The sequence below is a fragment of the Phoca vitulina genome, unplaced genomic scaffold, assembly GCF_004348235.1.
Source record: "Phoca vitulina isolate PV1807 unplaced genomic scaffold, GSC_HSeal_1.0 scaffold1, whole genome shotgun sequence".
In the NCBI taxonomy this organism is placed as follows: domain Eukaryota; kingdom Metazoa; phylum Chordata; class Mammalia; order Carnivora; family Phocidae; genus Phoca; species Phoca vitulina.
This window is the reverse complement of record NW_022589704.1, coordinates 56,901,817-56,925,797: the sequence shown is the minus strand read 5'-3', so window position 1 is coordinate 56,925,797 and position 23,981 is coordinate 56,901,817. Positions and strand designations below refer to the sequence as shown.

General features: G+C 36.3%; 1 protein-coding gene across 5 annotated transcripts in view; it reads right to left on the bottom strand.

Moving 5' to 3' along the window:
* ATF2 (activating transcription factor 2) overlaps positions 1–23,981 on the bottom strand; it is an 86,828-nt gene that overhangs the window by 24,609 nt on the left and 38,238 nt on the right. For 4 of the 5 annotated variants that reach the window (XM_032407672.1, XM_032407699.1, XM_032407690.1 and 1 more), the window contains 5 exons: positions 22,985–23,103; positions 22,723–22,851; positions 11,213–11,391; positions 10,174–10,288; positions 7,972–8,058 (listed from right to left, as the gene is read on the bottom strand). In XM_032407672.1, the coding sequence (XP_032263563.1) occupies positions 7,972–8,058; positions 10,174–10,288; positions 11,213–11,391; positions 22,723–22,851; positions 22,985–23,103 (629 nt within the window). Of the gene's footprint in view, positions 1–7,971; positions 8,059–10,173; positions 10,289–11,208; positions 11,392–22,722; positions 22,852–22,984; positions 23,104–23,981 lie in introns of those variants that run through there. The other variant, XM_032407706.1, reaches the window with a different exon arrangement.

Below are 23,981 nucleotides of genomic sequence, written 5' to 3'. Positions count from 1 at the left end.
TAGTTCCAACAGTTTACTTTTGCTTTTGTTTTCTCTCACCTCAGGAGACGTATCTAGAAAGATGTCCTTACAGCCAATGTCAGAGAAATTACTGCTTGTGCTCTCTTCTAGGATTTTTATGGTTTCAAGTCTCACATTGAGGTCCTTAATCCATTTTGAGTTTATTTTTATGTATGATGAAAGAAACTGGTCCAGTTTTGCCAACATCATTTGTTGAAGAGACTTTTTCCCAATGCATATTCTTGCGTCCTTTGTTGACGATTAATTGACCACATAATTGGGGGTTTATTTCTGGGCTCTCCATTCTGTTCCATTGATCGGTGTATCTATTTTTATGCCAGTACCATACTTTTTGATTACCACAGCTTTGTAATACAACTTCAAGTCTGGAATTGTGCCACCTTCAGTTCTGTTCTTTTTAAAAACTGCTTTGGGGGCACCTGGGTGGCTCAGTCGTTGAGTGTCTGCCTTCGGTTCAGGTCATGATCCCAGGGTCCTGGGATTGAGCCCCATGTTGGGCTCCCTACTCCGCAGGAAGCCTGCTTCTCCCTCTCCCACTCCCGCTGCTTGTGTTCCTGCTCTCACTATCTCTTTGTGTCAATAAATGAATAAAATCTTAAAAAAAAACCAAACTGCTTTGGCAGGAAGCCTGGGTGGCTTTGTGCCCTTGATTTCGTTCATCTATAATTTTATAGTTTCTATATCGTTTATTTCAGCTCTAATCTTTATAATTTTTCTTCTGCTGGGTTTCAGTATTGTTTTTTCTTCTTTTTCTAGCTCCTTTAGGTGTAAGGTTAGGTTATTTGAGATTTTTCTTGTTTCTTAATAGGCCAGTATTGCTATAAACTTTCCTCTTAGAACTGCTTTTGCTACTTCCCAAAGATTTTGGACCATTCCATTTTCATTTTGTTTCCATGTACTTTTTTTTACTTCCTCTTTGATTTGTTGGTTGACCCATTCGTTGTTTAGAAACATGTTATATTTGTGCCCTTTTCAGATTTTTTCTTGTGGCTGATTCCTAGTTTCACTGCATTGTGGTTGGAAAAGATGCATGGTAGAACTCTGATCTTTTTGAATTTGAGACTTATTTTGTGGCCTAATATATGATCTATTCTGTTCCAGTGCACTTGAAAAGAATGTGTATTCTGCTATTTTATGATGGAATATTTTGAATATGTCTATTAAAACATCTGGTCCAATGTATCATTCCAAGCCACTGTTTCCTAATTAATTATTAGTTCAGATGATCTGTCCATCGATGTAAGTGGGGTGTTAAAGTTCCCTACTATCATTGTATTACTATCGATTAGTTCCTTTATATTTGTTATTAACCATTTTATGTATTTGGGTGCTCCTATGTTGGGTGCGTAAGTATTTATAATTTTTATGTCTTCTTGTTGAATTTTTCCTTTATTTTTTTTAAAAGTTTATTTATTTATTTGACAGAGAGAGACACAGCGAGAGAGGGAACACAAGCAGGGGAGTGAGAGAGGGAGAAGCAGGTTTCCCACGGAGCAGGGAGCCCGATGTGGGGCTCGATCCCAGGACCCTGGGATCATGACCTGAGCCGAAGACAGACACTTAACAACTGAGCCACCCAGGCACCCCCAAAATAGACTTTCAAACTATAACAAGAGACACAGACACTATTTAATCATTAAAGGAACAATTTGGGGCACCTGGGTGGCTCAGTCGTTAAGCGTCTGCCTTCGGCTCAGGTCATGATCGCAGGTCCTGGGATCGAGCCCCGCATCGGGCTCCCTGCTCCACGGAAAGCCTGCTTCTCCCTCTCCCACTCCCCCTGCTTGTGTTCCCTTGCTCGCTGTCTCTCTGTCAAATAAATAAATAAAATCTTTAAAAAAAAAAAGTCTATTTGTCTGATATAAGTATTGCTACCCCAGCTTTCTTTTCACATCCATTTGCATGATAAATGTTTCTGCATCCCCTCTCTTTCAATCTGCATATGTCTTTAGGTCTGAAGTGAGTCTCTTGTAGGCAGCATACAGATTGGTCTTGTTTTTTTTATCCATTCTGTCACAATATTTCTTTTGATTGAGCATTTAGTCCATTTACATTCAGAGGATTAACCGATAGATATGTATTTACTGGCATTCTGTCATTTGTTTTTGTAGATCTTCTGTTTCTTTCTTCCCTTGCTCTCTTCTCTCACCATAAGTTGGCTTTCTTTAGTGATATATTTGGACTTCTCTCTTTTTTTGCATATCTATTACTGGTTTTTGATTTGTGGTTATCATTATGTTTGTATATAACATCTTCTGAACCACATGTCATTTTAGCAGACACTATTTAGCATGTCATTAAGAGATTATGATGACATAGGTCAAATAAATCCTTAGGAGAGATGAAGAATCAAATGGGGAGGATGCTTAAGTATTTTAAAAGATTTGAAAACAACAACAAAGCAAAATCCAACTCAAGCATGAAAGAAATTTTAAGTTTTACTAGGGGTGTAGCAGACTGGCAAACAGAAAAATTATTTAATGTGTAACATGAATCTAAGGGAGCTAGGAATCACTCATTTGGAGAGCACAGATTTGGAGTCCTATCACTGATGGAGAAGGGTCAAGTCCTGTGATCGTTTACCTGGTCATTATGAAACCTACACACATTGGGATATGAGCCCAGTCTCAACTTTCTTTAGTTGGGATGATATAATTATTTCCTCATTTGCTAAGTCTTTTTTAGCCCCCTGGAGTTTAATAAGGTAAATTAATGACACTGACATTTTAATTCAGATTTAGAAAAAATCTGTAGCTATTTGGTATTTTATTGTCCTAGAAGTAATTAGATTAACTTGCCACAGAGTAACAGGTTACCCTTGAATTTCAATTTAAAATATTTAAGAGATCAATTTAGTCTGTGACTTCAGTTGGAAGAGCAAAGACATTCTAATCCTCTAATACTAGACTATTTAAGGAAACAAGCCCCACTGTAAGTTTAATCAAACTTTAAAGTTATTAAAGTACTTAGGGAAGTTTGTTAGATAATTGAGGGTCCTATATAGAAAACAGGATATGTTAAGTTTAAAATTAAGTTTAGCATGTTTAAAATTATATTTGAAGACCTTTAAAAACAATCATTATATAATTGGATTTGTAAACTGGCCTTGAGAATTCAAGGAAGAACTAAGTTTTTGAATTGGCAACTTTAAAAAAATCTAATATTTTGTTAAAAAATAGTCCCTGAATAATGGTTTTTATTCACAAAAGTTATCATCAAGGGATCCAAAAACCAGAAAACAAAAAACAAACATCACTGATATGATATAATCCTAACTGTTGAAAAACGTAAGTAATGGCCTTAAAAAGGTAAAAAGACTTTTGATGATCACCAGAACCATTTGCAAGAAAAATCTCAAGATTTAAGACCGTATCTGCTGAACTTCTTAGTACCCGCGAAATGTTTGTTAAATAAATAACAATCGAAAGAAATAATTGTTAAATGAGGGTGGGGCAAAATACATGAAGATGAGTCAAACTACAAAAACCAAACTATTTTCAGGTTATTTCCTAATGTTGGTAGATTGGTTTTGTACTTATAACAATATATATGTATAGTTGATGATGACATGCAAGGACTGAAAATTCTTAAAAGAGATAGTCAACAATGTTCATTTTATGTTATTAAGATAGGGAAAACAGGCTAGTAATATTTGATAAAAATATAAATCCAGGGGCACCTGGGCGGCTCGGTCAGTTAAGTATCTGCCTTATGCTCAGTCATGATCCCAGGGTCCTGGGATCAAGCCCCGTGTCACGCTCCCTGCTCAGCAGGGGGCCTGCTTCTCCCTCTCCTTCTGCCTGCTGCTCTCCCTGCTTGTGCTCTGTCAAATATTAAAAAAAAAAAAGGGGGGGTGCCTGGGTGGCTCATTCGGTTAAGCGTCTGCCTTTGGCTCAGGTCATGATCCCAGGGACCTGGGATCGAGCCCTGCATCGGGCTCCCTGCTCAGCGGGAAGCCTGCTTTTCCCTCTCCCACTCCCCCCTGCTTGTGTTCCCTCTCTTGCTGTGTCTCTCTGTCAAATAAATAAAATCTTAAAAAAAAAAAAATATATATATATATATATATATATATATATGTATGAAGCCAATGGTAAAATGTGAAATAATTTCTGTACTATAACAACCAAAAAAACCCAATTAATCAGAATTCCCTTAGCATTCCAGGCAATTGATATTTTGTTACCAGTTCATGTTACCTGGATAGAATGGTAATGTCTATTTTCACAAATGAGCCCAATAAGTAAGATATATTAGAAAATGGAAACAAAGGACAATCAAGTACACCAAAGGTGGTAAGTTCCCAAATCACAATGTAATTAAAATAGAAACCAATAAGATAAAAAGAAAGCCTCCAGATATTTGGAAATTATACAGTATACTTCTAAATAACCCAAAGCTCAAAGAAAAAATCACAAAGGAAATTATAAGATAAATGATAATGAAAATATAGCATATAAAAATTTGTGAACAGAAAGAAATTTATAGCTAAAAATTTGTGAACAGAAATAAATTTATAGCCTATATGGGAAAGGTAAAAAGATTTAATCAATAATCTAAGCTTCCACTTTAAGCTGAAAAAACACAGGCAAATTAAACCCAATTAACTAGGAGATGGGAAGTATTAGAGATAAAAGCAGCAATCAATGATAGTACAAGTATACCATTAAGAAAAATAAAGGCAAGCTACAGACTAAGAGAAAATATTTGTAAGATATATGTAACAAAAATTTTCTATTTATTATCTAAAGAATTCCTATAACATAATAAGAAACAACCCAATTTAAAAAATCAGCAGAAGATATCACAAAAAATGTCTGGCAAAATCAGAAATGCAATTAAAACCATGAGATAGTGCTACAAACTCTTAGAAATGTCTATAATGAAAATGATAGACAAAACCAAATGTTGGCAAAAATGTGGGAACAACTGAAATTCTCATACTCTGCTTGTGAGGATGCAAACCTCTGGCAAAGGGTCTGGCAGTTTCTTACAAAGTTAAATGTATAACTACCCTCTTACTCAGCAATTCTACTCATCAGTAGATAGACCAAATGAAAATAAACACCCACAAAAACAGTTATACAAAAATGTGCATAGCATCTTTGTTCACAAAGCTCAACGCTGAAAACCATTCAAGTGTCCACCAACAAGAGAATGGATAAAGAAACTGTGGTATATTCGCACAATGAAATATTACTCACAATAAAAAGCAAATTATGATATATTCAACAACATGGATAAATCTCACAGACATAAGGTTGGCTGGACGCAAGAATATATATTGATTCCATCTGTATGAAATTCTAGAACTAATTGCTGGTGACAAAGATCAGAACAACTGGGAAGGTATACTGATTGGGGAGGGAAACAAACTTTGAGTAGATGTTAATGTTCTATACCATGAGAGCGGTGTGAGTTACATTAATGCACTTATATCAAAGTTAAGATTGGTTCATTTCAATTTATATAAATTTTACATTAAGAAGAGTCTATTAAAAAATAATTGAATTGGGCAGGGAATGGTCTGAGGGATAGATAACAAGAATGGCAGTTATACTGCTAATAATTGAAGCTGGTGATGGGTACATGGGGTTCATTATACTGTAACTGTTTACTTTGTGTATGTTTGAGATTTTCCATAATGAAAAGTTAGAAGAAAAAGGAAACAGACTAATTTCTGAGTCTTTTTATTTAATTAAAACAGGACAATCTTATTTACTACCCCAATTAAAATAGGCAATCACCTAAATATGGTTATTTTACATTAGCTAAATTCTAATAAATTTGTTTTCCATACATAAATTTATTAAAGTTATAGCTTTGATTTTTTTCTAATATACAAGCATACAAAACACTTTTATTATTGTTAATTTCCTGGTGACCTAAAAGAAAAAGTTATTCAAGGAAGTATTAAATTTAATAGTTTCTACAAATATGGCCTACTCTTCTTATAGCCAAAAGTATTTCTTTAATTCAAAAGGAACAAATCACACTGGGGAGGGTATGTGCTATGGTGAGCGCTGTGAATTGTGTAAGACTGATGAATCATAGACCTGTACCCCTGAAACAAATAATACATTATATGTTAATAAAAAAAAAAGAAAGAAAAAAAAAGGAACAAATCATATTTAATTTGTTAGGGAAAAAAGTCCAGTGAATATGGAAAAGTATTTTTAGATGCAGTGTACAACTAATTGAATTTTTTACTAGTACAGTATGTTTAAAGTAGGAAGTGTAAAAAAACATTCCCAACGAAACTTTTTTGCTATCAAGTGAAGAGGATTCACCTTAATATTTCCAAAGCTTTGAGCTAAACACGTTGTTACGCAAAAAAAATTCCCTCTTGGGTTTTCCAAAGTTCTCTCCCCACAATCAATAACCAGCTAATTTTTATACTCAACCACTGTTCATTCAGATGATGTGTTAAGTTTTATTGTTAAAGTCATCACATGCCAATTTCAGATTATTTGCTATAATGAAGAATAAAGGTAAAAAACTTAAAGCTTTGCAATATATAATGGTTTTTACACATACAAATTTATATTGTTAGTATAGTGCCTAGCATAGAACTTGAATAACAGCTGTTTAATAACTATCTATTGATTTTCTAAGGATGCAGTCATCAACTGATGTTAAGAAGCCCTGAAGGGTGTTGGGCTATAGAAGGGAGAATTACATGGATTAAGGACCAAAAAAAAAAAAAAAAAAAGCAGCAGTTTTAGGTTTTTTACCAAGGAATTTAGCACGTTTATGGAATCTGAGCTAAGAGAAACTCTAGAAATCAAAGTTCACCTTTTCATTTTACAGATAAGGAAACTGAGTTTCCTCAAAGTTAAAGTGGCTTGATTAAGGGTAGTGAATAGCAGAGTTAGGATTAAAATTAAAACACATGCCTGCTGACTCCTAATCTATAGCTTATCCCTTAAACAACACTAATTTCTTAGTGTCAAAACACAACTCAAATAGTTTTTCTTTATATATTATGTGTAACATTTGCTCACTTGTATATGATTTCAGAATTCTTGTTAACACTGGTCTACTAATTTGTGTCACTGTTTATAAAACCACCTATACTGCCTTCAGATGATTACATCTAGTTTCAGCTGTAATATTCCTAGCCACCACCAGGAGGAGATTTTGTTTCAAAAGCTACAGCCAAAAACCAGACAAACCAATGACAAGAACTAGAACTTTACTCCCAAATCCATCCATTTATTTTATTTTATTTTTTTATTCTTTTTTATTATTATGTTAATCACCATACATTACAGCATTAGTTTTTGATGTAGTGTTCCATGATTCATTGTTTGCGTATAACACCCAGTGCTCCATGCAGTACATGCCCTCTTTAATACCCATCACCAGGCTAACCCATCCCCCTACCCCCTCCCCTCTAGAACCCTCAGTTTGTTTTTCAGAGTCCATCGTCTCTCATGGTTCGTCTCCCCCTCCGATTTCCCCCCTTCATTCTTCCCCTCCTGCTTTTTTTTTTTTTTTTTTAACATATAATGTATTATTTGTTTCAGAGGTACACGTCTGTGATTTAACAGTCTTACACAATTCACAGCGCTCACCATAGCACATACCCTCCCCAATGTCTATCACCCAGCCACCCCACCCCTCCCACCCCCCACCACTCCAGCAATCCTCCGTTTGTTTCCTGAGATTAAGAATTCCTCATATCAGTGAGGTCATATGATACATGTCTTTCTCTGATTGACTTATTTCGCTCAGCATAATACCCTCCAGTTCCATCCATGTCTTATTTTAAAGTATCACTAACAAGTCACTATGCTAATGGAAACTTCTCCAAATTTTCTGGTTCTTCTAGAGTGTGATACATTCCAAAATTTTACAAAATGTGGTATTGTATATTTGAAGCAGGTTTTAATGGAAAAACTAATTCAAAACAGGCTCAAGAAATGTGCAGAACAATTAAATCTTGCTTACCATTTTTGCTTCTGACTGTACTGGCTGAGGGGAGGAAGGACCTGGAATTCCTGGAACACTAGGCACCATGGTGACTGGTCGAACAAGCTATGCAAAATATATTGAAAAATAATTGCTAGAGAATATATTCAAAATGATTGTGCTATATCTGCACAATGGCTAAAAAATTTGAGAGTTCTGAACCAGAAAACTGTAAATCCCTATTGATCTTCTGTCCTGATTTATCCTTTAAAACTTGTCAATTTCTGAGACACTTGTTTCTCTAATCTTTAATTTTCACCATTTTTTTTAATGGTTTCTTCTTATATAGGACTCATAATAGTCAAAGTAATTGATCAAAATTTCCCAAAGATCTGTCACACTGCCATTTTGGATGTAAAAGGAAAAAATGTCAAAACTTGTGACAATTAGGCATACAAGTAACTTCACAATGAATTTACTCTTCTAAAAACATATATATATATGCAATTTCTAAAATATATAAAGGTTCATTGATATACTAATATACTAAATGATGACAAAGAAAGAACCTAGTTACCTCTAATAATTTCTCTTAAAACAATAATCTGGAACACATGTTTTCATTTTTTAAAACACCTAATATTAACATTGAGTAGTTAGTTATTATATAGCTAAAGTATCTCTCTTCTTTCATTTCAGTTTTTTTCATCACATTTACATTTAACAGGATAACCATATAATCTCAAATACAAGGGCAAGAATGTTTCCCCCTTCAAAAATATCCTAGAAAAGAGGAAGTAGTCACCTAATATCTGAGTCCTTATAAAGTCACTCAATGCATTTTTAACAGCAAAGTTCTGTCTGAAGATGATACATTATCTTATAATTATTCCAATCAATGCTAATTTTCAATACTTAGGTTACTTGGAAGAATGTGTTAATAAAAAAGTAAGTATTTCACATTAATTTTAATAATTTTCCTGGGGTTCTAATCTCATCAAAGTATTGGAAGTTATTTTACGTAGACTTTTAAAAATAATTTTTAAGGGGTGCCTGGGTGGCTCAGTTGGTTAAGTGACTGCCTTCGGCTCAGGTCATGATCCTGGAGTCCCGGGATCGAGTCCTACATCGGGCTCCCTGCTCAGCAGGGAGGCTGCTTCTCCCTCTGACCCTCCCCCCTCTCACACTCTCTCTCTCTCTCTCAAATAATAATAAAATCTTTAAAAAAAATAATTTTTAAGAGCTATGCAATAAATGATTATATTGTACAGATCAGAAATATCTACCTATAAGGTAAAAAAAGAAACTTTTTATTATATGAATGAGTATTAGGGCTTGGGTGAGATTTCTAGGAAGATACAGACTCTGAAAGTGTTATGTTGAAATTACTCAGGTGAAAATAAAAATAACATGTTCTGGAAAATTGTGCTAGATGTTTTAAAAAGTGATCCTAATGATGAAAACCTGAACACTAAGACACATGTGAAGAGTTTGAATAAAATTGTTTTATGAAAAATGAGAAAAGTAAGAAAGTATTATTTCTAACTTATTCAAAAGAACGTGCTTTTAAATATTCACTGAATTATTAATTATTGTAAGTAGATATTTAACTTGTCTGTGACTTCCAAAATTTATATATTTAACATGCTCCTCAAGAAACTTCTCTTTTGGATCTTATATCCTGATTTATCTTTCAAAATGGTCAATTTCTCAGAGACATTTGCATTAGCAAAGTGAAGGACTATCTACTGGTTTAGAGTGTTTAGATTTTCACCTGCCTGGGCCAGCAAAGGAATGCTGTAAACCCAACCAGACCATACAAGTTCACAAGAGTGTTCTTATGGACAATTCCTACAATAATCGAAATATGGAGTTACTGGACTTGTGTTCTAGTATAAATATCTCCCTAAAGAACGGAAATTTGTGTTAATATTTGAATTCTACAAATCTAGTCAAATTGAAATGGATTAAATAAGGATTAAATTTCTTAATATGAACAATACAAGGAAAACAAAATTTGGGGAGGATGGAAAAACATTTTCTGTAACCAATTATGTTTGTCTTTAATAAAGAGATGAGTAAATACTACTGTAAAGATGAGTAAATACTACTAACCACTAATAAGTTTTTTGTTGGATTCAGTTTCATAAACCAATCAAGCAGCCCTAGGTGTATTTTCTGATTACAAAGATCAGTTTTGCTATGAAGAAAAGATTTAAAGAGTCTAACTCTCAAACTTACTGGGACTGCAGCTGGAACATGCACATTAGAACTCGTAATTGATGCCGGAATAGCAACAGGCATGGTCTGTCCATTAGGAAGATGCAACAGAAGAGGAAATGGGCCTGGTACAGGACTAAGAAAAACAGGAAGGAAAGTTAAAGATAAGAAATCTTTATTAGTCATCTCTAAAAATATAAGCGTATTTTTACTCCTATTATCATATCATTTTAAAATACATTTCCTAGCCACTGCAAAGCAAATTGCAAAATTTTACTATCTTTAATTGTATCTTAAATGCATAATGTATAAAGCAGTGTGGAAAAACAACAGGGGAAAAAATAGGAAAAGTTATGGTTTTACTTGGGACAATCTCCAATGTTAAATGAGAAAAATTTTTATCAGAAGCTCCTGAGGGGCACCTGACTGGCTCAGTTTATGCAGCATGCGACTCTTGATCATGGGGTTATGAGTATGAGCCCCACCCTGTGTGTAGAAATTCCTTAAAAATAAAATCTTAAGAAAAAGAAAAGCTTGAGAGAGATGTGTAAGAACTGAAAGATATGTCATCTGATGGAGTAATTTTACGTATTCTGTGTGAAACAGCATGAAAATAAGAAACCACTTTAAATTAACATCCAATGTTGATTTGTTTTTAAAATTAAATTTTAGTTGGGGTGCCTGCGTGGCTCAGTTGGTTAAGCGTGTGACTCTTAGATTTTGGTTCAGGTCATGATCTCAGGGGTTGTGAGATCGAGCCTCACGTCAGGCGTCATGCTGAGTGTGGAGCCCACTTAAGATTCTCTCTTCTCTCCTTCTGCCCCCCCAATTAAATTTTAGATATTTATTTTCTAATCTATAATATAAAGAAAAAAAACAGCACAAGTTCTTTTCAAAGCATGCAGAATATGATACACACATACACAAACACACACACACACACACACACACACACAGACAACTAAGGCCACATTTGAATAATTAAATGCCTGAAGAAAAATTCTGACAAGAAAAACCTAATTCATAAACAGGTCAACGACTGGCCCAAATCATCACTTACACGATTGGCCTGTTAGAGGATGGTGCCTGGGTGATTACAGTACTTGAGGTTGGTGAAGGTACCGCTTGCTGAATAATTACACTTGAGTCAGAACTTGTAAGCAGCACATTGGGAACTTGTAATGATGCTGGACGAACAATAGCTGATGTGGGCTGTGCTGTTTGTGCCAATGGTACCTCCTATTTAATAATGAGACAGAGAAAGGGTGGGATTTAAAAACTGAAGTCTATCCATGTACCTTAGAGTGAACAGAATGTTAACACACTTCTAAAAGCATCCACAGAATAATATCCTCCCACAAAGTAAATTCATGTCTAAAGTTATTTAGAAGAAAATTCTGGAAGTAGCTATAAAGTTTCAAATGCAATGTTCGTATTTTAATTTAAAAACATCTGAGTGGTTTTTTGTTGTTGTTGTTGTTTTCAGTACAACTTGTTTTCCTATCAATCCAGAAATAGGCTGGGCAACTTGGCTATGATTCCATGAGAACTTCTGTAAAAAGTAAAAATATAATCCATTCTCATTGAATGGTAGAGCTTAAAATTTAGGAGAGATTGCCTAGTCCTACTCCATGATTATACTGTAAAAAGAGGAAACAGGTCCAGAGAGACTGGGTTTATGGTTGACACAAATTCAGTAATAGAAATGGTTAAAAAAAATTTTAACACAATACAAATGTTTACTAATCTCAGGCAGCTACCATCCCCCACTACCAATAATTTCTCAGTGTCAAAAGGCCAAGTAATACTGATTAATATCCTGAATGTAAAATAATTATTAGAGTGAAATCTTTCCAAATTAAAGGAAAACAGAACCTGAGAGTTAGCCAGCACCTTAAACATGGTGTTTTCCCCAGTTTTACAGATTAGGAAGAGATTAAGGGCTTTACCTAGAACTTCTTAACCAGTTAGAGTAAAAACTGAGTCTACTATGTTCTTTGAATTGATCTCTGTGCTGCTTATTATCAAAATCTTTTTAAGCTACCTAGGAAGAAAGATCAACTAGTACTATTGGAACTTTACTTATTCAACAAGTTTGAGAATTTATAGCATGCCCTCAAGGGCTACTGGGAAGAGACAATAAGTAAAACAAGAAAATTTCAGATAGTTACAGAGTAATAGTACAACATAATAAATCATGAAAGATTAACTGAGGGAAGGCTGGAGTTGGCTACTTCAGAAAGCAAGTGAGATAAGGTGAGCTTCTTTGCAAAAATGGTGCTGAATGAACTGATACTGGAAAGATAACAAGGGGAGAATTCTATCGAGGGACAGGGAAGAATACTGGGAGTAATGTCTTTGAGGTAGGAAAAAACTTAGAATAATTGATGAACATATTAGAGTGGCATGAGGTGAAGGCTGAATGGGTAGACAAGCTCAGATCAATGAGGCCTTATGAAAGGAGTATTTGTTCTCTTTTTTTTAAGATTTATTTATTTGAGACAGAGAAAGATAAGTGTGTGTGGAGCCTAATGTGGGCTCCAGAACCCTGAAATCATGATGGGAGCCAAAACCAAGAGACACCCAAGAGACTTCACCACCCAGGCACACTGAGGAGTATTAGTTATCTTAAAAGTAATGGCAAACCACTGAAGGATTTTAAGCAGAAAAGTGATTATAATGTATTAAAAACAAAGCAATCTATAGAAAATTAGAGATGGAAACAGAAAGTCCAGTTAGAAGATAACTGTTAATAATCCATGTAAAAGAAGATGATGGCTTGGAATAAAGTGATGACACTGAAGACTGAAGAAGATAAATTAAGGATATTTCAGGAGGTATGTCTGATAAGATTTGCTGTTGCTTTGGTGTGAAGAAAAAGAAGGGGGACGCCTGGGTGGCTCAGTCGGTTGAGCATTTGACTTTGGCTTAGGTGATCAAAAAGATCAAGCCCTGCATCAGGCTCCCCGCTCAGCGGGGAGTCTGCTTGGTCCTCTCCCTCTGCCCCCCCACCCTGTGCTCTCTCTCTAAGAAATAAATAAAACCTTTTAAAAAAACAAAGAAAAAGAAGGAATTAAGGATTCTTGGCTTGAGCAACTAGATGGGATGGAGAGAAAATTTACTAAGATAGGGGAGGGTTCCTGTCAGGGAGGAGCAAGATGGGGGAGGAGCAAGATTTTGGAGGAGTAGGAGACCCAAATTTCTTCTGGTCCCAGGAATTCAGCTAGATAATTATCAAACCATTCTGAACACCTATAAACTCAACAGGAGATCGAAGAAAAGAATAGCAACAACCCTCTGAACAGAAAAGCGACCACTTTCTGGAAGGTAGGACTTGCGGAGAAGTGAATCCAAGGCAATATTTGGAAGATAGACCGTGGGGGGAGGGAGCCTCTGTCCGCCGGCTACCCGCAAGTGATAGAGCAGTGGAGCACAAATCAGAACTTTTAGAAGTCTGCTCCTCTGAGGGATGTTGCTCCCATGGTTAAGTGGGGGGTGGAACCCACACTGGGACAGTGTGGTCTCAGGACCCACGGGGTCACAGAAAGACCAGGGGTGCCTGAGTGCGGCAGAGCTCCCAGGGATCGGAGCAGGGAAGCTGGCTGCAGAGACGGAGCCGAGGCATGGGCTCTCAGCTCGGGGTTGCCATAAACCATGATCCGAGGTATAGTTGGGCCATTGCTCTTCCAGCAGGGACCCAACAAGCGGCACATCCAGGGAGACTCCCCTTCCTCCCCCAGGAAGAGCGGCACAGGAGCGCAACGCAGGAATCTGCTGGGTTTGGAGACTCCAAACGGGGTCGTGTGCCAGAGCTAGAAATGCTCGGTCATAGGCCGGGTGAGCATGGAGTGTGGCCGGAGACCAGGGAAACGGGAGTGACTGACTGCTTTTCTCTGAGGGCTCACTGAGGAGTGGGGCCCCGACTTCTCGGGCCCGGGGCAGAGACTGGGAGGCCATCATTTTCACTCTCGCCCCCCAAAGCACTACTGAAAGCTTTCAGGGAACAAAAGCTACCGAGAGCAAACCCCAGCAGATTACTTAGTGTGGCTCCCAGCAAGGACGGTGCAATTCCGCCTCCGGCAAAGACATTTGAGAATCAGTGCAACAGGCCCCTCCCCCAGAAGATCAGCAAGAACATCCAGCCAAGACCAAGTTTACTGATCAATGAGAATGGCAAAACCCCAGCGCTAGGGGAACAGAGCACATAGAATTCATGGCTTTTTTCCCATGATGCTTTAGTCTTTCAAAGTTAATTTTTAAAATTCTCTTTATTTTTTTCTTTTTCTATTTTTTTAGTTGAATTTTCTTTTTTCCTTTTCAACCAACATCTTATCAATTCGTTTCTTAAAATCTTTTTTAATTTTTCAGTTTTACAGTCATATTCTATCTCTTCATTGTATTTAACCTTGTTTTCTGTATATATTTTTTCCTTTCTTTAAAATTTTGGGATACAGTTTCTTCTAACAGACCAAAATATACCCTAAATCTAGTGTATGATGTTGTTTTAGTCTCCCACCTGATCACATTCTTTTCTTTCATTGTTTTTCATTCTTTTTTCAAACAACTTATCAATCCTTTTAAAACCTTTTTTAATTTTCATCTTTACAGTCATATTCCATTCCTTCATCGTATTTACCCTTATTTTTGTATATATATAAGCTTTTCCTTCTTTAAAATTTTGGGAGGCAGCTTCTTTGAACAGACCAAAATATGCCCAAAATCTAGTCTGTGGCTCTGATCTATTCACCAGCCTGATCATATTCTTTTTTTTTTTTTTCCTTTTTCTTTCCCTTTCTTTCCCCCCCGGTTTCAGGTCTCTTCTGATTTGTTTAGTGTATATTTTTCTGGGGTTGTTGTTACCCTGTTAGCATTTTGTTCTCTCATTCATCTATTCTCCTCTAGACAAAATGACAAGACAGAAAAACTCACCTCAAAAAAAAGAACAAGAGGCAGTACCAACTGCCAGGGACCTAATCAATACAGACATTAGTAAGATGTCAGAACCAGAGTTCAAAATGACGATTATAAAGATACTAGCTGGGCTTGAAAAAAGCATAGAATATACCAGAGAATCCCTTTCGGGAGAAATAAAAGAACTAAAACCTAACCAAGTTGAAATCAAAAAGGCTATTAATGAGGTGCAATCAAAAATGGAGGCTCTAACTGCTAGGATAAATGAAGCAGAAGAGAGAATTAGTGATACAGAAGACCAAATGATGGAGAATAAAGAAGCTGAGAAAAAGAGAGATAAACAACTACTGGATCACAAGGGCAGAATTCAAGAGATAAGTGATACCATAAGACGAAACAACATCAGAATAATTGGGATCCCAGAAGAAGAAAGAGAGAGAGGGACAGAAGGTATATTGGAGCAAACTGTAGCAGAGAATTTCCCTAATTTGGGGAAGGAAACAGGCATCAAAATCCAGGAGGCACAGAGAGCCCCCTCTCAAAATCAATGAAAATAGGTCAATACCCCAACATCTAATAGTAAAACTCACAAGTCTCAGAGACAAAGAGAAAATCCTGAAAGCAGCTCGGGACAAGAGGTCTGTAACCTACAATGGTAGAAACATTAGATTGGCAGCAGACCTATCCACAGAGACCTGGCAGGCCAGAAAGGACTGGCATGATATATTCAGAGCACTAAATGAGAAAAACATGCAGCCAAGAATACTATACTCCAGCTAGGCTGTCATTGAAAATAGAAGGAGAGATAAAAAGCTTCCAGGACAAACAAAAACTAAAAGAATTTGCGAACACCAAACCAGCCCTACAAGAGATATTGAAAGGGGTCCTCTAAGCAAAGAAAGAGCCTAAAAGTAACATAGACCAGAAAGGAACAGAGACAATATACAGTAACAGTCACCTTACAGGCAATACAATGGCACTAAATTCATATCTTTCAATAGTTACTCTGAATGTAAATGGGCTAAATGCCTCAATCAAAAGACAAAGTGTATCAGATTGGATAAAAAAACAAGACCCATCGATATGCTGTCTGCAAGAGGCTCATTTTAGACCCAAAGACACTTCCAGATTGAAAGTGAGGGGTTGGAAAACCATTTACCATGCTAATGGACATCAAAAGAAAGCTGGGGTGGCAATCCTAATATCAGACAAATTAGATTTTAAACCAAAGACTATAATAAGAGATGAAGAAGGACACTACATCATACTTAAAGGGTCTATCCAAAAAGAAGATCTAACAATTTTAAATATCTATGCCCCTAACATGGGAGCAGCCAATTATATAAGCTAATTAATAACAAAATCAAAGAAACACATCCACAGTAATACAATAATAGTAGGGGACTTTAACACGCCCCTCACTGAAATGGACAGATCTAAGCAAAAGATCAACAAGGAACTAAAGACCTTAAATGACACACTGGACCAGATGTACTTCACAGATATATTCAGAACATTCCATCCCAAAGCAACAGAATACACACTCTTCTCTAGTGCCCATGGAACACTCTCCAGAATAGACCACATCCTGGGTCACAAATCAGGTCTCAACCAGTACCAAAAGACTGGGATCATTCCCTGCATATTTTCAGACCACAATGCTTTGAAACTAGAACTCAATCACAAGAGGAAAGTCGGAAAGAACTCAAATACATGGAGGCTAAAGAGCATCCTACTAAAGAATGAATGGGTCAACCAGGAAATTAAAGAAGAATTAAAAAAATTCATGGAAACAAATGAAAATGAAAACACAACTGTTCAAAATCTTTGGGATGCAGCAAAGGTGGTTCTAAGAGGAAAGTATATAGCAATACAAGCCTTTCTCAAGAAATAAGAAAGGTCTCAAGTACACAATCTAACCCTACACCTAAAGGAGTTGGAGAAAGAACAGCAAATAAAGCCTAAGCCCAGCAGGAGAAGAGAATTAATAAAGATCAGAGCAGAAATTAATGAAATAGAAACCAAAAGAACAGTAGAACAGATCAATGAAACTAGGAGCTGGTTCCTTGAAAGAATAAGACTGATAAACCCCTGGCCAGACTTATCAAAAAGAAAAGAGAAATGACCCAAATAAATAAAATCATGAATGAAAGAGGAGAGATCACAACCAACACCAAAGAAATATAAACAATAATAAGAACATATTATGAGCAACCATATGCCAACAAATTAGATAATCTGGAAGAAAAGGATGCATTCCTAGAGATGTATAAAGTACCAAAACTGAACCAGGGAGAAACAGAAAGCCTGAACAGACCCATAACCACTAAGGAAATTGAAGCAGTGATCAAAAATTTCCCAACAAACAAGAGCCCAGGGCCAGATGGCTTCCCAGGGGAACTCTACCAAACATTTAAAGAAGAATTAATACCTATTCTTCTGAAACTGTTCCAAAAAATAGAAATGGAAACTTCCAAACTCATTTTATGAGGCCAGCATTACCTTGATCCCAAAACCAGACAAAGACCCCATCACAAAAAGGAGAACCACAGACCAATATCCCTGATGAACATGGATGCAAAAATTCTCACCAAAACACTAGCCAATAGGATACAACAGTACATTAAAAGGATTATTCACCAGGACCAAGTAGGATTTATTCCTGGGCTGCAAGGTTGGTTCAACATCTGCAAATCAATGTGATACAATAAATTAATAACAGAAAGAACAAGAACCATATGATCCTCTCAATAAATGCAGAAAAAGCATCTGTTTGACAAAGTACAGTATCCTTTCTTGATTAAAACTCTTCACAGTGTAAGGACAGAGGGTACATACCTCAATATCATAAAAGCCATCTATGAAAAACCCACAGCAAATATCATTCTCAATGGGGAAAAACTGAAAGCTTTCCCCCTAAGGTCAGGAACACAGCAGGGATGTCCACTAACACCACTGCTGTTCAGCATAGTATTAGAAGTCCTAGCCTCAGCAATCAGACAACAAAAAGAAATAAAAGGCATCCGAATTGACAATGAAGAAGTCAAACTCTCACTCTTTGCAGATGATATGATACTTTATGTGGAAAACCCAAAAGACTCCACCTCAAAACTGCTAGAACTCATACAGGAATTCAGTAAAGTGGCAGGATATAAAATCAATGCACAGAAATCAGTGGCATTTCTATACACCAACAACAAGACAGAAGAAAGAGAAATTAAGGAGTCGATCCCATTTACAATTGCACCCAAACCATAAGATACCTAGGAATGAATCTAACCAAAGAGGCAAAGGATCTGTACTCAGAAAACTATAAAATACTCATGAAAGAAATTGAGGAAGACACAAAGAAATGGAAAAACGTTCCATGCTCATGGATTGGAAGAACAAATATTGTGAAGATGTCAATCCTACCTAGAGCAATCTACACATTTAATGCAATCCCTATCAAAATACCATCAACTTTTTTCAAAGAAATGGAATAAATAATCCTAAAATTTGTATGGAACCAGAAAAGACCCTGAATAAGCCAGAGGAATGTTGAAAAAGAAAAGCAAAGCCGGTGGCATCACAATTCCGGACTTCAAGCTCTATTACAAAGCTGTCATCATCAAGACAGTATGGTACTGGCACAAAAGCAGACACATAGATCAATGGAACAGAATAGAGAGCCCAGAAATGGACCCTCAACTCTAGGGTCAACTAATCTTCGACAAAGCAGGAAAGAATGTCCAATGGAAAAAATACAGTCTCTTCAACAAATGGTGTTGGGAAAATTGGACAGCCACATGCAGAAGAATGAAAACTGGATCATTTCCTTACACCACACACAAAAAGAGACTCAAAATGGATGAAAGACCTCAATGTGAGACAGGAGTCCATCAAAATCCTTGAGGAGAACACAGGCAGCAACCTCTTTGACCTCAGCTGCAGCAACTTCTCCCTACACACATTGCTAAAGGCAAGGGAAGCAAGGGCAAAAATGAACTATTGGGACTTCATCAAGATTAAAAAGCTTTTGCACAGCAAAGGAAACAGTCAACAAAACCAAAAGACAACTGACAGAATGGGAGAAGATATTTGCAAATGACATAACAGATAAAAGGCTAGTATCCAAATTCTTTAAAGAACTTATTAAACTCAACAACCAAAGAACAAATAATCCAATCAAGAAAAGGGCAGAAGACATGAACAGACATTTCTTCAAAGAAGACAACCAAATAGCCAACAGACACATGAAAAAGTGCTCCAAATCACTCGGCATCAGGGAAATACAAATCAAAACCTCAATAAGATACCACCTCACACCAGTCAGAATGGCTAAAATTAACAAGTCAGGAAATGACAGATGTTGGTGAGGATGTGGAGAAAGGGGACGCCTCTTACACTGTTGGTGGGAATGCAAGCTGGTGTAGCCACTCTGGGAAACAGTATGGAGTTTCCTCAAAAAGTTGAAAATAGAGCTACCCTATGACCCAGCAATTGCACTACTGGGTATTTACCCCAAAGATACAAATGTAGTGATCCAAAGGGGCACGTGCACCCCAATGTTTATAGCAGCAATGTCCACAATAGCCAAACTATGGAAAGAGCCTAGATGTCCATCAACAGATGTGTGTGTATATATATATATATATATATATATATATCTTGCCAATTCTTATCACTCAATTATGGGCTAAGAGGTGATTTTGGTTGTCTTCCTCATATTTTTTATAATGAGACTCACTTTTATAATTAGGAAATGAGGAAAAAAACCTTCATATATATATATATATATATATACACACACACACATTGTGTATATGTATATATACACACATTGTGTATATGTATATATACATATACACAATGGAATATTATGCAGCCATCAAAAAGAAAACCGAAATCTTGCCATTTGCAACAACTTGGATGGAATTAGAGGGTATTATGCTAAGTGAAGTTAAGTCAATCAGAAAAAGACAAGTATCATATGATCTCACTGGTATGTGGAATTTAAGAAACAAAACAGAGGATCATAGGAGAAGGGAGGGAAAAATAAAACAAGATGAAATCAGAGGAGACAAACCATAAGAGACAATTAATCATGGGAAACAAACTGAGGGTTGTTGGAGGGGTGGTAGGTGGGAGAATGGGGTAGTTTGGTGATGCAATAGGAGGGCACTTGATATAATGGCACATAGGGGTATATGATATATGAGCCTCATAGGGGAAAGGAGGGAAAAATGAAACAAGATGAAACCAGGTAGGGAGACAAACCATAAGAGACTCTTAATCTCAGGAAACAAACTGAGGGTTGCTGGAGTGGTGGGGGGTGGGAGGGATGGGGTGGCTGGGTGATGGGACACTGGGGAGGGTATGCACTATGGTGAGCGCTGTGAATTGTGTAAGACTGATGAATCACAGACCTGTACCCCTGAAACAAATAATACATTAATTAAAAAAAATTAAAAAAAAAAGGAAAATTTACAAGATAGGGAAAGAATCAAGAGCTCTGACTTAGATATATTAAGTTTAAGATGGTTATTAGATACAGAAAGGGAAATGTCACAATGGGAGTTGGAGATGAATATGGAAATTCAGGAGATATCTTGGTTGATGTAAGTTTGAGAATCATCAGCATTTAGTTGGTTTTTAAAGTTATGAGTATAGATGAGATCACGTATGAAGAAAAGTGAGAAAAAGAAGTGAAGGAAGCCCAGAACAGACTTTTATAACTTGGTGTGACTATGCCCTGCCCACGGGGAGGCTAAAGACAGGAATGCAGGAAGAAGGATTACCCTTGAAAGATGCTAAAGCAGCAGTGAAGAGGGAAAAACTGTTGAGTGTAATGGGACTAGAAAGCTCTTTAGAAAAAAAGATATTTATATCATAGAGTTAACAGCATTTCCTATAACTGTGATAATGTGGAAATAATCTTTTTGTCCAAAAAGAACAGGATAATTAGATACATTAAGATAATGATAAAGTACAACCATTAAAAATTAGTATTTTGGAAATTTTCTAATGACATGGCAAAGTGTTCATTAATGCTGAATGTCTAAAGCACAATATAAAAGTGAACTAGGATTGGGGCACCTGCCTGCTTTAGTTGGTAGAGTATGCGACTCTTGATTTTGGGGTTGTGAGTTCAAGCCCCATGTTGGGTGTAGAGCTTACTTAAAAAAATTGTTTAAATATTTGTTTTAAATTAAAAAGTAGGGGTGCCTGGGTGGCTCAGTCAGTTAAGGGTCTGCCTTCGGCTCAGGTCATGATCCCAGGGTCCTGGGATCGAGCCCCACATCAGGCTCCCTGCTCAGCAGAGAGTCTGCTTCTCCCTCTCCCCCTCCCCCCCCCTTGTGCCCTGTCTCTCCCAAAAATAAAATAAAACAAACAAATAAATAAATAAAATCTTTAAAAAAAAATAAAAAGTAAACTAGGCTCTTTCTTTGACTTTTTCTTTGTATCCATCCATCCTTCTAATTATTCACTTATATATGGATATTTGTATAAATGCATGCATATATCTATGAAAAATGTTTCATAATATTAGTAATTCTTACCACTCAATTATGGGCTAAGAGGTGATTTTGGTTGTCTTCCTCATATTTTTTATAATGAGACTCACTTTTATAATTAGGAAATGAGGAAAAAAACCTTCAAAACATCTAAGGTCAAAGCATTAATATGTATTCCTAAGTATGAAGTTACTTTTTCTGCCTTACTTCTAAATTCTTTGCCATGACAGAAGTCCATTAATTCATTTATGGTTTTAGAATAACATAATCTAGAAAAAGACATTGTCAGTGCCTCTTCATTGTGCCACATATTTGTTCATTATAAGTGCTTATGAATAAAAAGTGATCAAGAAATACCCATGGGGCACCTGGGTGGTTAAGCATCCAACTCTTAGATTTCAGCACAGGTCATGATCTCAGGGTTTTGAGATTGAGCCCCGTGTCAGGCTCCGCGCTGGGCGTGCAGCCTGCTTAAGATTCTCTGTCTCCTTCTCCCTCTGGCCCTCCCCACCTCTCTCCCTCTCTCTCTCTCTCCCCATCTCTTAAAAAAAAAAAAAAAAGAACCACAATAATGGTTACTCAACACACACTATATAGCCCAGGGGGTTCCCAAGTTACCAAGGTATTCAAGATCCAGGAATGAGGCCCTAAACCACCTACAAAAGGCTTGTACTAAGACAGTATCATCATCATCTTAGTTGGTAGTACCAAAGACCCATTGCCAAGAATGAATAACTATTCATGTAGCCCTTAAAAAGCCTAAATAACCTTGGTTCAAGCAATTTTTAGTTGTAAAGAAAAAGCTGTCACTATATAAAAGCGGCAAAGGATAAAATAGCAAAACCCAGAAAAATTAAATTCACTTTATAAATTTATGCAGCCTTAAAAAAAATAAGTTTTATCTAAAATGACTGCTGTTCTCCCCTGTAATTTTTCTGTGTGTAATAAAGAGCCAATTATCTTTAAAGGTGACAGCTTCTTTCCCTGAAATTTCTAGGAGTATTCACAGGCTTTCACATATAAGACTATTACAACCTGATACTCAATTATGTACAACTTATTACATTAACATTTTAGGTAAATCAAATATTAAACTTTACTTGGGGTACTGTTTTTTTTTACACTAAGTTTTGTGTTTCTCCCAAAAATATAAATTTCTAACCTTTTCATCACTGGTAGTAGACTCTGGGTGAGGTAAAGGACTATCCTGGTGAGTTGTTTCTACAACAGAGGGCTCCTCAATTTTGCTTCTTATGATGGGTGTTGCAAGAGGGGATAAATCTAGAGGCATCTAAAATACAAACGTTAAAGAAAATGTCAGAAGTTCAAAATGTGCCAGTGTATCTAAAATAAGAAAGCAAGAAGTGTAAGCTATGACTATTGTTTTGTTAGAAATACTCTTAATTTCATGGTTAATAACATACTTTTTTAATGTCGTCTTCCGAGGCTTTCTTGAATTCATTCTCAAATGGACTTGCCAACTCATTAAACAAACCCACTTCTTCACAGTTTTTCAAGAATCTTGTTGGTGTTGGGGTCTGATCTGAAATAAATGTCAAGAAGCAATCCCATAGATTTAAATATCATACAGGACCCTGAAATATAGCTAGTAAGTTAACAAATTAGCAGGATTGGTTCAGTCAGCTGTTAATTCTCTCTTTGGAAAGACCTCTTCCTTTAAAGCAAACAAAATTTGGTTAAGTTTTTGTTGCAGTTCAAGATATTTCCTCCAACTTTATGAACCATAAAAGTATGAGAAAAAAGTCCTTCTTGTTCCTTAGTCCAGACCTTCTCTCTTAGTAGAATGACATAAGCATCTTCTACTCAGAGATCAACTATTATCATTATTTAAAGCAGTAAGAATTTTAAAAAATTTACATTATTAAAAATTATGATTGTTTAAAATACATGCAGTTTGGGGAAAACTAGGACAAGAGCATGTATATTCATTCACTCTAGCTTGGACCTTCCACTAGTGTTCATAATCTATTACGAAAGCAAGCTCAAGATAAAACAGAATTTTTAGTAGGTAGACCAAAATACTACAAGGAAGAAAAAGAAGGTTAAAATAAGAGCCCTAAAACAAAACCAAACCAAACAAAACCCTCCTTTATCACTATCCACAGAAGCCAATTTTCGATTTTAATGCATTTTTCAAGCCTGGAACAAGGGGCTATATAAGTTACATATTTATGGAATGTTCTACCTTAATCTCTAGGCAGTAGAGGAACAGTCAACTCTACTTTCTCACAACGTGAAATATTTTAACTATACTTGACTATGTACTCATGCTATGTACATTAACACATGTACTGGTTATGGAATAAATACTAGTTAAGGTCCATGTTGAATGAAAAATAGTATACTTATGGATTTTGCCTATTTGTCTTATTATTTGCCAGGCTATTTATTCATATTGAT